This window comes from Macrotis lagotis, chromosome 1, assembly GCF_037893015.1.
Source record: "Macrotis lagotis isolate mMagLag1 chromosome 1, bilby.v1.9.chrom.fasta, whole genome shotgun sequence".
Lineage (NCBI taxonomy): Eukaryota > Metazoa > Chordata > Mammalia > Peramelemorphia > Peramelidae > Macrotis > Macrotis lagotis.
Window position 1 is genome coordinate 182,475,796 of NC_133658.1, and position 14,013 is coordinate 182,489,808.

Here is a 14,013-nt window from a genome sequence, read left to right on the forward strand (position 1 = left end):
AAAATTTAAGAGTATAGATAACATCTGATTCCTATCCATTGACAGATGGGTCCCCAAGCATGTTATGTTATCGATATTTTTTCTGTTTTATTTGACTTCTTATGGATTAGCTAGTTAAGGCCTCTATAGTATTCCTTTTGTGACTTTAAGTTAGGTCTTCCTGGGCCTAAGTTTCCTTATCTGTAAAATTATGGGATTGGTAACTGATGGCCTCTGAGGTCCCATCCAGCTCTAGGACTAATATGCTATGATGAGATATGACAAGATCTAATGAAAATAGAACTTTGGCCTAAGTAAAGGCATTGGAATAACAATAGGTATGTGGGCTCAGGACTGTCTTCCTTGTAGATTATTGTTTGTTGTTAACTATAGATAGAATAAGGAGGACTTAAAATAGCTTTCAACTTTCTGGACTGGCAAGTGTTATCAGACAGATTTTTTTGTCTGTTTTTTACGTCTGTTTTTTACTTCAAGGTTGTTTTAGTTTTCCTCCTCCCCCTTTTCCCTAAGAAAAATTAAGATCACTTTTGGAATTCATATAGAAGTGCTAATATAATATCCTGAAAAATAGTAATGTGCACACTTAACCCTAGAGTGGCTAGCAACCTGACAATAGTTATATATCATGTTTTTCACATATGGTTTCCTCATCTCTCCATCTGTTCTATACATTTGTGAATGTATGTGATTGAATACTCAAAAGGAGATTCTCTCTCTCTCTCTCTCTCTCTCTCTCTCTGTGTGTGTGTGTGTGTGTGTATGTGTCTGTCTCTGTCTCTCTGTGTCTTTGTCTCTGTGTGTGTGTGTGTGTCTGTCTCTGTCTCTGTCTCTATCTCTGTGTCTGTGTCTGTCTGTCTGTCTGTCTGTCTGTCTGTCTGTCTGTCTGTCTCTCTCTCTCTCTCTCTCTCTCTCTCTCTCTCTCTCAACATTCTATGAATGTGGTGATTAGGGTACTGTAGCAGCTTTTGCTGATATCCTAGAACTTTTGTAAATAGTGTAGGCGGATGGAGGCATAAGTGAGGAAGGCTACAATTAGAACTCCACTTGTCATTGCATGATTCAAATAACCTTAATGAACACCAATCTGTTGCATATCATTCAAGATTGGAATCTAAATATGATTGAGTCCATTTGAGTTACAAGCCCTCAACTTACTTATTTGGTGAGATAAGTTTGACCTCATTTTATAGGATTGCAAAGTGCTTATTAGTATCGTTATTTTTGGTTGCTACATGTATAAATCAGTTTCTTTTTAAATGAAACTGCCTAAAATTCACTTCCACTTGAAAGTTATATTTTAAAGAAAATCTAAATCAAGGATCCTTAGAGTCCATGAACTTTTTTTTATAATTTTGATCATTGTATTTCAATATAATTGAAATAATATATATCATATATTATCCACAGCATATGGATATATCATTATATTATATAACTAGATGATTTCTTTGCAATCTTGTGCATTTTAGGGGTCTGACACAAAGTTAAGAATATCTCATCAAAATAATTTTTAAATTAATAAATGATGAGGGAGATAACTTTAAAAATCACATGGATAATAAATCTCTCCAAAATACTGTTTCTTCAGATGATGATGATGATGATGATGATTAATGACAATACTAATATGAAGTAGATTCTACAGGAATTTTTAATCCCATTTTACAGATGAGGAAAGTTTATCCAATGCCTACTATAAAATAGGAACCATGCTAAACATTACAAATATTATTTCATTTGATCCTTACAATAATCCTGGGAAGAAGGTTATAGTAGAAGCTGGATAACTTGCCCAGGGTCACTTTACTAGCGAGTTATGAGGTTGGATTTTAACTTGGTCCTGCAGACTCCAGGTCCAGCTTGATCTATAACACTTGTCCACCTATCTGCCTCATTTCCTCTGAGGGCTGTCCCTTAGAATACTTGAGTGTTTTGACCACATCTAGTAAGTGTTGAAAGCACAAGTGTGAGCACAAGTCTTCCTGACTCCAGAATCAGCCTATTCTCCATTGTACCACGTTGAGGGGTATGATTCACAAAATTTCAGAGACCCCAGAGGACAAATAATCTAATCCACAAATTATTTTTTTTAGATGAAATTTTCAAGGCAGTGGGGTTAAGTGGCTTGCCCAAAACCACACAGCTAGGTAATTATCAAGTGTCTGAGGTTGGATTTGAACTCAGGTACTCCTGACTCCAAGGCTGGTGCTCTATCCACTGTGCTACCTAGCTGCCCTTAATCCACAAATTCTTGAAGATTGCCCTATAGAAGGGCAACTCATTTACAGAATATAAGGAAATTTCCATTTTTGAATAGATGAAGTTGTTAGGAAGTTTTGCCTTAGTGGTTTATATTTCACTCTTTGTGGGTCTTTCAAAGGCAGTCTTGTAATCCTTTGCATTCCTTGCAGTATTTACTTAGCTCATTACTGAACACAGTAGATGATCAGTAACTGTTTGTTGAACAAATCAGTAAAATTCTGTGGAGATTGGAGGTGGTAGTGAATTATGAAACAGAGGCTTAATTTTAATTTATAGTCCTTATCAAAGACTTTACAAGTAGGAAGCACAATGGAGAATATTTAGTTGATTTGATATTAGCAATTTTATTCTCAGTCCCAAGAGTAATGATGATAATAACTCACATATGTAGCAATTTCCTCCTTTGATAGCCTCATCTAGAGGCTCATTGTGGTAAGGAGATGAACTTAGGTTCTCAGCAATTACACCAATGGTGTACTAGCTTAGACTCAATCTACTACCCTGGAAATATGCCTAGTACTGGCACAGTGAGTAAAGAGAGGCACATCATTGGAGGATTGATTGACTACAAGGGTATAAACTATTTTTCTTTTTTTTCCTCAACATCTCCTGAAGCTTATTTGCTCAGGTTTACATGTATTTCTATTTTAAAAAATCCAAAAATGAGAGATTACTCACTTTCTAGTGAAATTCCTTGATTTATATTCAGAATGGAATCACAAGATTTCATATCAGGTTTGAGGATAAGATTTTATTTTATTTTATTTTATTTTATTTTATTTTATGGTGCTAGATTTGTGGTTAATAGAAATAGGGGAATGGGTCTCTGGAGAGATTGATTTGATGGTGATGGTGGTGATGGGAGGAAGTATTTTTTTTTTCTGTATTCTCACTATGAAATAAAGCTCAAAAAGAAGGAAGGGGTGCCCTCTAATGTTTCATGGTGGATTTGCTTTAAACAAAAAACAGTAAAGCTCGGGATAAAAAAGAAAATGATCTTTAAAATGGCAGAAAATACTCTAAGCATTATCTCCAGAAAATAAAATGAAGCTTCCAGGGCACTAGAATAAAAGGAATAGGAGGGTTTACTCATAGAAAAAGATCTGTGAAATGCCATGGGTGTAACATATTGTTAAAACAAATTAATACTACTTGTGTGAAGAGTTTAAAATGAGATGTTGAATCCTTTGTCTTTTGGTAGTATTCACCTGGTAATTTATCTTGTTTAGTTGAATAGACACTACTATGAAGGAAAGGGAGTAAGCATTTATATAGAGCCTATTATGTGCTAAATGATTACAAATATTATGTCATTTGTTCCTCACAACTCTGGGAGGCAGGTACTTGGAACTATTATCTCCATTTTGTGGTTGAAACTGAGGCAAATTGAACTTGAATAATTTGTTCAGAGTTTGGTAGTATCTGAGGCTAGAATTGTACTCATGGCTTCCCAATTTCAATTTCACTCACCATCCCCTAACCCATATTTTTGACCATTAGTAGTACATGCTAACTGGGAAGAATTCTAAAGAGTCCTTATGGCTTATGACCAATTCACTTGATTGGACTGCTACTTCAGAGCCAAAGTCTGATTGTCTTTCCCAAGATTAATACTTGGAGCAAACTCTTATGGTCAGTAATAGGTATTGACTTCTCTGAGGAAACACAGGAAATCGTGACTTCCTCTACCAGCTGCTGTTCATCAGCACCTGAACTCCTAATGCCCCAAGAAAATATCCAGAGAGAAACTCCAATGATCTAATGTGTCTCATTTGTACCTCCATCTTTATTGTCATTTGTGTTAAATTCTCTGTGAATGCAATGGGATTTTTTTGGTAGAGATTTCCTTTTCCAGCTCATTTTGAAGTTGAGGAAACTGAGGCAAACAGGGTTAAATGACTTGCTCAGAGTCACAGGGCTCATAAGTATCTGGGGTCAGATTTGAACTCAAGTTCCTGGCTCCAGGTCTGATTCTCTTTCTCTCCACTGTATCAGCTATCTTCCCCCTTATGTACCTCTAAAGGACTTTAAATATTTGAGCTCTTGTGGCAACAATTTTCTTTGTGAAATGCATGGTATTATTGATAAGGTCAATAAGTAAAGTATTTAAATATAGATGAATGGATGAATGGATAGAAAATGTGACCCCATTTGAGGTCTTGGCAAAGATACAGGAGTGGTCTGCCATTTCCTTCTCCTGCTCATTTTTACAGTTGAGGAAACTGAGGCAAACATGATTAAGTGATTTTTCCCAGAGTCACATAGCTCTAGTATCTGAGAGCAGATTTGAACTAATTCCACTGTGCCACCAAGCTGCCCAAACTTTAAAAACAATGTTTCTTCCTTCCCTTCCTGGCCTGATTTCACATCATTCCCCTCCTACACTATGTTCTAGTCAAAATGAGCTAGTAAGAATTTTCTAATTTCTCCTGCCTTTTCTGACCAATATGTTTTCAATGCAACTTAGCCAGGATGCCTGCAATGCCCTTCTATATGGTGAATTATTACAGTAGATAGTTTAGAACCCAAAGCCAGGAAAAATTTCTGGGTCCTACTCTTATCTCAAATTCTGAACTAGCTTTGTGATCCTGGGCGAGCCACCTGACCCCTCTCAGCCTCCATTTACTCATGTGTAACAATGAGAATAATAGCATGTATCTAATAGGATTGTTATGAGGATAAAAGGAGACAACATGTACTGCTATGCAATGTTATTTATAATAATAATTTTCAGTAGTATATGTAATAATAACAATAATAATTATTATTTCTCTTTGAGGTCCAATTCAGGTTAACACCTTCTCCTTAAAGAGTTATTTAATTTCTCCCTACTTACTCTCATTATATTATTTTTATTTTACAAGCTATATTCCTCTTGGATCTGGATCAGGGCCTGTATCCTTTATATTGATAATAATAGCATGATGCTTTGTGTGTGGGAAATACAAACTTAATAAATGTTGGTTGAAGTGAATTAGATTAGCTTAATTGACTATCACATGGTCTCATGGTAAGCAGAATAGCATCTTGCCTACTTGCTAGTCTTTGAGAGGTAACAAAATGCCCTTTGCCCAAAGGTTGGTATACTATCTAAATTTCACAAAATTAGTCATGCTTTAAAAAATAGTCATGGCTTTAGTTTTAGGTATCTTTTAAAGGCCTGGTGTGAAGAAAGAACAAGTCAGGCTCTATCAGTTAAGTACCAAGATAGATGGGACTTAAAGAAGGATAGGTAAGGAAGATAGATGCAGGCTCAGAGGGACCACTGTTGATGGTTGGTCCTGAGAAATTTAGGGGAGAATAGAGTGGGTGGGGGAGGAGTAGAAGAGAGTGTGAGGAGGGTCAGGGGGAAAGACAGTTGCAAAGATGAATTGAAGGAAGGGTCCAAAGAGTAAAGATTTCCATTTCACAGCCTATTCCTCTCCCTGGATGTTTGAGGAGTACAATCATTACAAGAATCACTAGAAGGGCCTGCCATTTCTCAGAAGATCCAACCTTTAGTTCAACTTTCCAAAGGCAGGGGGTAGTACAGTACATAGAGAGCTGGTCCTGGAGTCAGAAAGACCTGAGTTTAAAGTTGGCCACAATTACTAGCTGTGTTTCCCTGAGTAAGTCACTTAACTACTGTTTACCTCAATTTCCTGAACTGTTAAATGGAAATAATAGCACCTACCTTTCAAGTTGTAGTGAGAGTCAATTAAATTAATATTGGTGAAGCACTTAGCACATTAATAGATGCTTAATGTTTTAATAGACTATATATATATATAGTATTACAATATAGGTTAAATGTTATATAACATGATATACTTGTATAATATTTGATATATAAAATTATACATAATGTGCAACATATACCATTTAATGTAAATAAATATAAAATATAGTCATAATATAAAATATCTAGAGTAGATAAATGTTTGTTAAATTAAAAAGTGGCCTTTTATCTAAAAAAATTTGAGGTGTTTGCAGGTGTTCCCTGAATTGGACCCCCTTTGCTGGGGTGTTTGACAGTGAGAAACAGTAGCCTCTCTTCTGTTTAAATTTTCTAGGGTGCTCCAAAATGTTTGGAAAGAAAAAGAAAAAACCGAAGCTCGAAATATCTGGACCAACTAATTTTGAGCATCGAGTTCATATTGGATTTGATTCTGATGAACAGAAATTCACAGGACTTCCAGTTCAGTGGCATAGTTTGCTGGCAGAGTCAACCAGCCGACCAAAGCCCATGGTGGATCCTTCATGCATCACACCCATTCAACTTGCTCCAATGAAGGTACTATAATAGTGATGTCTCCAGTTGGCTTAAGATTTCATTTACCTGCTTGTATTTAATTTTATCAACTGTATTTAGGGATAATTGGGAGGTACTAAACTATTGAAGTTTAAAACTGCATTTTAAAACTTATGGGACATCATATAGACGTGTATCTATTCTTCCTAAGTTCCAAACATGTCTGGGAGACAAAAAAATTGCTTATGCTACAATTCAGAATTGATTAATTACTGATTATACTTAATATTCAAATGGAGTTGTTATCACATTAATATGGATATTCTCAAGGATAGAGATCTAATCCCATTCAATATTACCCTTCTCAGATAATTCTTGCATTTCTTCCCATAAAGGGGTCATCACAAAGGGTTCACCTAACATATTAGGGGCCTTTGTCACTTATTTTGACATCTTCAGACACACAGTGTAAATTCTGATTTGTGCAAGTTTTCTTTTTCTCTCACTATATGATCAACCCATCTCCTTTTCCAAGTAAGATATCATTTCTTTGATGGCCATCTTTTTTGCTCCAACTATCCATCATTGTTCTCTAATTGCTCATCTATCTTACCCCCCCTTCCTTTTGCCCACTCAATAATATTCATCTTTATTTTTGTGGATTGTAGTATTTATCCACCAATAGATTATTTGGTAGTATTTGATATTCAAGAACAATTAATCACTATGGGGTCAAAATTCTGAAGTCTTTCCTCATTATTTTCCTTTACAACATTGTGAGCACTATGTCAATTATCCTCATAATTCTATTTACTTTGCATTACTTCATATGTATTTCTTTGAATTCTTCAATATTATTATATACTAGGTGACCTTAGACCAAAGCAGAATTCTGTTTCCAAAGCATTCCTGCCTGTGGTATCATGGTAACAGGGGTTACAGCAGCACCCTGGGGACAACTCTTAAGATAAATTATTTCCCAAACTTTTTTTGTGATAATTTTTACATATCTGAGAATATTCAATTCTATAAGAATGCCTTCTGTAGAATAATTGTTCTACTAAAGGGATAGTCTGTTTTATAAGGAACCATGTAGAAATGCTTTCATGGATGCCAGTGATGCCCTAAACCCCTTATTTTATAGTATTAAGAAATGAAAATAAGAAATTAAGCCTTACAGTGTGCTTCAGGTGAAGCGCTCTGCAAATTTTCGACCTCACAAAGATAATTACCCTAATTGCTTTTGCAAGAGCCTGGCCAACATATGGTCCCCTTTTTCCTCCTCTTCCTCCTTTTTCCTACTCTCTCACCCTGCTCCTGCACATGAGGATCAGGGCTCAGAGAACCTGTCTGCAGAGTTTACTGAACTGTGAAATTCATGCAAAAAAACCTGGTCTATCAAAACTGAGATGTGCATTGTATTACAATTTATTTTAGGTCTTCTGCTTGATTGCCTTAGGCATATCCCGATTTCTCTGGGCCCTGAACACATGCTATTTGACTTTTGGTCTGCAGACCAATTAGAATTCATCTGTAAATATGACATCTGTTTTTACATTGACCTAACCAGCCTGCAAAGTGAATAAATGTCACCTCCTTCCTGGTTCACAACCACATCATGCAGGCCAGTAATTGGAGGAACATGAGGCCTCCTGTTTAGCCTGGAGACACATGAGTGCACCAGAAACTAGAACTAGTCAGATTTTTGAAGTAAAGCTAATCGCAGGATTCTTAAAGAGGACAGTAAGGATTTGACAGCAGTTTAGGAACTTGAGGGCTCCATTCACTCCAAAAACCTGTGGACCTTCTCAGGGAAGGAACTGTAAAACTTGAATTAATTTGATCCTTTACTGTCCCCAGTATTTTTTTTTCCTTTTTGGCTAATGCCAGATACAGGGGACCAGGTGCCAAATGCTGCCCCCAAAGTTTAATTGGGTAGAGGAAACAAGCAGCTGCCACCACATTCACACCGTCCTGACTAATCTGTACATCAAGTATTAGGGAGAGTTATAAGAAAAAAAATCCACCTGTACTGAACATCATTACTTCCATTTAGGTCATTTACCTGGAATGTTGCATTGGATTTTGGATTAATGGAAGCTGTGAATTGATCAAGTCATGCTAGAAAATAGTTTGGAATTATTCTAAAAAAAGGGAAAAGATCCCTTAGGTCTAGGAAATCTGACTGAAGGACACAAACATGTATAAGAATGTATTATATATGTGTTTATAAATATATACATATACATATTAATATGATATTATATAGAAATATTTTTCAATTTATTATTTTATTTTTCCCCAATTAATGGAAAAATCATGTTAAAATCATGTTATTTTTAAAAACTTAATTCCAAATTCTCTTCCTCCCTCCCTCTTCACTCCCTCATTGAAAAGGCAAGCAATTCAATGCAAATTATGCATGTATAGTCAGGCAAAACATTTCCATTTTAATCATGTGAAAGAAAACATAGATTTAAAAAAACTCAAGTAAATTTTTTTAAAAAATGCTTTCTGTCCCTTTTAGCCAATCTAATAAGTGTGAGGTAGTACCTCAGTGTTGTTTTAATTTGCATTTCTTCAATCAATAGTAATTTAGAGAACCTTTTCATATAACTATAGATTGCTTTGATTACTTCATCTAAAGTTGTTCACATTTTTGATCATTTATCAATTGTGGAAATGACATGTATTATTATATATTTGACTTAATTATCTATATATTTGAGAAGTCTTTTAACAGAAATTTTTCAGTACAAGGGGCAGCTAGGTGGTGCAGTGAATAGGATAGAACACTGGCCCTGGAGTCAGGTGGACCTGAGTTCAAATCAGACCTCAGACACTTAATTAACTGTGTGACCTTGGGAAGTTGCTTAATATCATTGCCTTAAAATAAATTTTTTTTCATTTATGATTTCTATATGTATTTCCTTCCATCCCATTTTCTCCCCCTCTCCCCAATTCTTTTATTCAGTTCTCTCTCTCTCTCTCCTTTCCCTGGGTCCCTTCTCAATGGTGTTTTGCTTCTGACTAGCACCTTTCCCAATATGCCCTTATCATTGTCCCTCCTCCCCACTCCACTCCCCTTTCAACTTGCCTGAAGGAAAAGAGATTTCTATATCCAATTGATTGTGTGTGTATGTGTGTGTATGCTGTTCCTTCTTTGAACCAATTCTAATGAAAGTAAGGTTCACTCTGTCTCCCTCCCCACCTTTCCCTTCTCTGCTATAAAAGCTATTTCTTGTCTCTTTTATGTGAGATAATTTACCCCAATTCTTCCCCTCTCTTGCCCTTTCTCCTAAAGCAGTTCTTTCTCACATCTTAATTTTATTTTTTTTAGATACTATCATTTCATATTCATATCACCACTATCTAATTATCTTACTAACTGCCCTAATAAGGAGGAAAGTCTTATGAGTTAAAAGTATCAGCTTCCCATGGAGTTCCCATAAATTCCTTAGAATTTTCCATTCCTGTCTTAACTTTTTAAAACTTCTCTTGATTCTTGTATTTTAATGTCATATTCTCTATTGTCTTTTTCATCAAGAATATTTGAAAATCCTATTTCATTGAATAGTATTATTTCCATAAAGGTTTAAACCCATCCCTCATTATGTGGTTATGTTTAATGGATGATATTACACCTTAATATTCTATTCAAATTTGGATATTTAGATATAGTTTTGTATAAGAGTGAAGAAAAATAAGAAAAGTAAGAAAGCCATGTTAGCTGGGCCACAGTGTGCAAAAAGAGAAGTGAATAGTAAAACGAGAATAGGTAGGCTAGTTTATAAAGGTCTAAATGCTAAGCAAAAATCTTTGACAGTGAATTTTATTGATAATGAGGTAATATAGTCTGTTGTGCATTTTATTACAATAACCCCAGTAGATGCATTAGTGATATATTGGAGTGGGGCAAGACTTGAAGCTGGGAAAATCACTTAAAGATTGTTGCATAGATCTAGGAGACACTTGATGAGGACCATACATCAGCTATGTGAACAAAGAGAAGGAAAATCAAATAGAGAAATGATGGATAGCTAGAAATGACATGATTTGGTAATTGCTTGGATGAGTTGAGAATAAGAAGAGTTTGCAAACTGAGGTGACTGGCAGGATAGTGATGACCTGGACAAAAACAGGGAAATTTATAAGATATTGGGATCATCGTGCAGATTACAACCCACCCAAGTCTGCTCATCCTGTGTTTTACTTAAAATGGAAGAGAGGTCTGGGAAAGAATTGTGTCTTGTTATTATTGTGGAAAACTGATGGCAGCAATGTGAGGAACAGTAGGTTGGTTTAGTGGTGCAATAAGGAAAGAATATTCCAAGCTTTTTTATAGCTGCTCCTATGAGTCTCTCATAAAAGAGTCTCAGAAAATTAAAGTCTGAAAAGTCTGAAAGTTTTTGCCTGTCCACCTGTGTTAGAGGGCAGAGTTTGGGGTTCAGGTGGAAATAGGTGAAAGACATGTGTGTGATTGCATTGAAAATGAGCTATCACAGAAATGATGGATTGAAATATGTTTCCTCATCCCTCTATTGTTTGGTCACATCCCCATTCAGAACTGATTAAATGACTAAACCTGAAGAGCAGAATATAATAGATTAATGTCAAATTGAAAGAAGATCTCTTTTACAGTACTCATACTCTAGGGGTCTTCCTTTCACTGTTCTATTTGAAATTTTTATCATTGACCTGCATGAAAACATGAATAGAAAGCATACTTATCAGAACTACAAATGACTCAAAGCTGGAAGTAATATATTAGAGAACAGAATGAACATTCAAAAAGTTGTAATAGGCTGTATCAGTAGTCTGAAATTAATAACCTGATTTTTGTTGTCTAAAGGCAAATTCTTTTATTTAGGTTATAATAATTCAATGCACCAATATAGAACGGTCTGTATGTGGATAGGCAAAAGTTTGTGTAAAAAATAGATGTTTCAAGCTCAAGATGGTCAGTGTAATAACCAAAATCATCCATGTGATCTCAGGTTACATTAAAGGGAGAGGTGTTGGTCCCATTAGTGATTGTCCTGGCCAAACCATGTATAGTTCTGCAAAAGATGTTGACAAGAAGTACAACCCTGATTAATGAGAGGATTTGAAACAGTTGTCCTGAAGTATTTGAAAGCATGGAATGCAAAAGAAACATCTCACTTTTCTTGATCTGAGAATGTAGGGATAATTAATTGGTAGAAATTGTGGAGAAACAGATTTCAGCTCACATAGAAGTAAAGTGGATAATTACTACAGGAAGAAGTTTTCTCTAGCCCAAGAGATTTTCACATAGAGGCAGGATGATCATTTGGGGGTGAGGGGGATGTTACAGAGATTTTTGTGTTTGTGGTATAGTTGGACTAGGCAACCTCTCTCTGGTGCCTTTCCAACTTTGACATTCTCTATAGTGTAACATTCTTATTTTCTTCTAAAGATTAACTTCTTTCTTCCCATGTCACTCTATTCTCTGTCATACCTAAATCAGTACTAACTCCCTCCTACATCTGGAAAATCTGGCAGGTGTTTCCATTCAAGAAATATTCTTTTGTCAATTAAACAAAAACCCCAGTCTCAATTTATTTCCTTGACATTCAATTGTTTTTTTAAGTTTTTAAGACTTCCATTATCATTTTAAATTTATATTTTATAGAAATTACAGTTTATGGTTATCATTTTTACTACTGCCCAGTTCTAAAGTTTATTCCAATTTGTTATATATTTTTCAACTGACAGGATTAAACTATAGGTTATATTTTTATCAGTGAGAAGAGCTATTATTCTGATTATCTCAGCAATACTTTAATTGATTCCAGTGCTATTTAATAATAACATATATTTTAAAAGTTTAATGGAAGCAACTGTGTTAAAAATGATGCTTCTGTGGAAGTTAACTATAAATACTGAATATGTCACATATTGAGATCCTTCAAGGTTACCATTTAATGAATAATTGCCACTTAACATTTCTAAAATCGAGAAACAGAGCAAACATGAATGCAACCAGGTTAAATGTAAGTTTGTAAATTCACAGTGAAATTGAATAATTTTTAAAAAGCATTTTGTGATTTCATTGAAAACCATTTTCAGTGCATCAGATTGAATCTGTTATAGATGATGGATTTTCCATTTAGTAAAAGAAAGTGTTTTCTGTGAACTATTTATAAGTTATAAACTCACCTAAAGAAAGTTCTTTTAAACCAAACCTATCCCTTGTCCAAACTTCCCTATTTCTGCTTAGGATACTATTATCCTTCCAGTCCCCCAGATTTAACAATAGAGAATAACCCTTTTTTCTTCCCTCTCATATATACCCCATATCCCAAGTATTATTGATTTTGCCTTTAGTGTCTCTCATTTTAGAGCATTCTTTCTTTCTTTTTTTTTTTAAAGGCTTTTGCAAGGCAATAGGGTTAAGGGGCTTGCCCAAGGCTACACAGCTAGGGAATTAAGTGTCTGAGGCCAGATTGACAGGGCTGGTGCTCTGTCTGCTGCGCCACCTAGCTGCCCCTAGAGTATTATTCCTTAAAAAGTATTTTATTCAGACAAGTCAATGCTAATATCCAGGGCTATAGAGAAAGGCAAAAGGGGCTCGCATTCTAACCAGGGAAACAGCATGCAAATAACTTAAGTACTTGTAAGATATAGACAGGGTAAATCAGAACTAATCTCAGAAGGAAGTCTCTGGGGTTAACAAGGTAGAGTGGAGGGTCATCATAAGAGATCTGATGAAGAAGGTAGAATTTGAGCTGAATCTTGAAGGAAATCAGGAAACAGAGACAAGTAAGGGGAGCATTCCAGGCATGTGGGCCAGCCAGTCATTCATTAGGAGGTGGTACCTCATGTGTGAGTAACAGAATGAAGCCAATGTCCCTGGAATGTCACTGGGAGGTGCATAAAGTGGCTTAAAGGTAGAAAGGAGACAAGTAGTAAAAGGTTTGGAAAAAGACAGAAGATTTGATGTGGAAGGAGAGAAATTGGAGTTTCTTGAAGAAGGGAGTAATATGATCAACTGCATATTTTAGGAAGACCACTTTGTAACCTAGTAGAGGATGGACTAGGTGAGGAGAGCATTGGAGTGATTGAAGGAAGGCCACCAACCAGAAGGCTATTGTAATAAGATCTTCTAGGCTTAAAAAAGAAAAAAAAAACTACAATTATCCTACCAATGTAATAATTGAGCTGTCAAAAAAGATATTAGTAAATTAACATTTAACAAACCTCCCCAACGAATTTTCTTCCATTTTGGATTTCTAAGGGGACAATTCAGTTACGATTTTTACTTCAAACCTACAGAATTTGCAGATTTCTGAAAATCATTATCTCCTGTAAACCTGAATTCAGGGGAGAGAAAAAAATCAAAACCTTTGCCTTACAAGAACATCTGCTGTGTGTGCAAGCAGAGCCTAGAAGTCTTTTCATTTCACAGAACCCTCTGCTAGACATGCCGGCTGTTGGAAGGAGGAAGTGTTGGCTGGAAACCCCAGGCCATGCCAACTCCATATCCTAAATGCTGTAGG

General features: G+C 35.6%; 1 protein-coding gene across 3 annotated transcripts in view; it reads left to right on the forward strand.

Moving 5' to 3' along the window:
- The window catches only part of PAK5 (p21 (RAC1) activated kinase 5), a 152,228-nt gene that overhangs the window by 77,075 nt on the left and 61,140 nt on the right, over nucleotides 1-14,013 (forward strand). For all 3 annotated transcript variants that reach the window (XM_074209458.1, XM_074209459.1, XM_074209457.1), the window contains exon 3: nucleotides 6,315-6,535. In XM_074209458.1, the coding sequence (XP_074065559.1) occupies nucleotides 6,315-6,535 (221 nt within the window). The remainder of the gene's footprint in view (nucleotides 1-6,314; nucleotides 6,536-14,013) is intronic.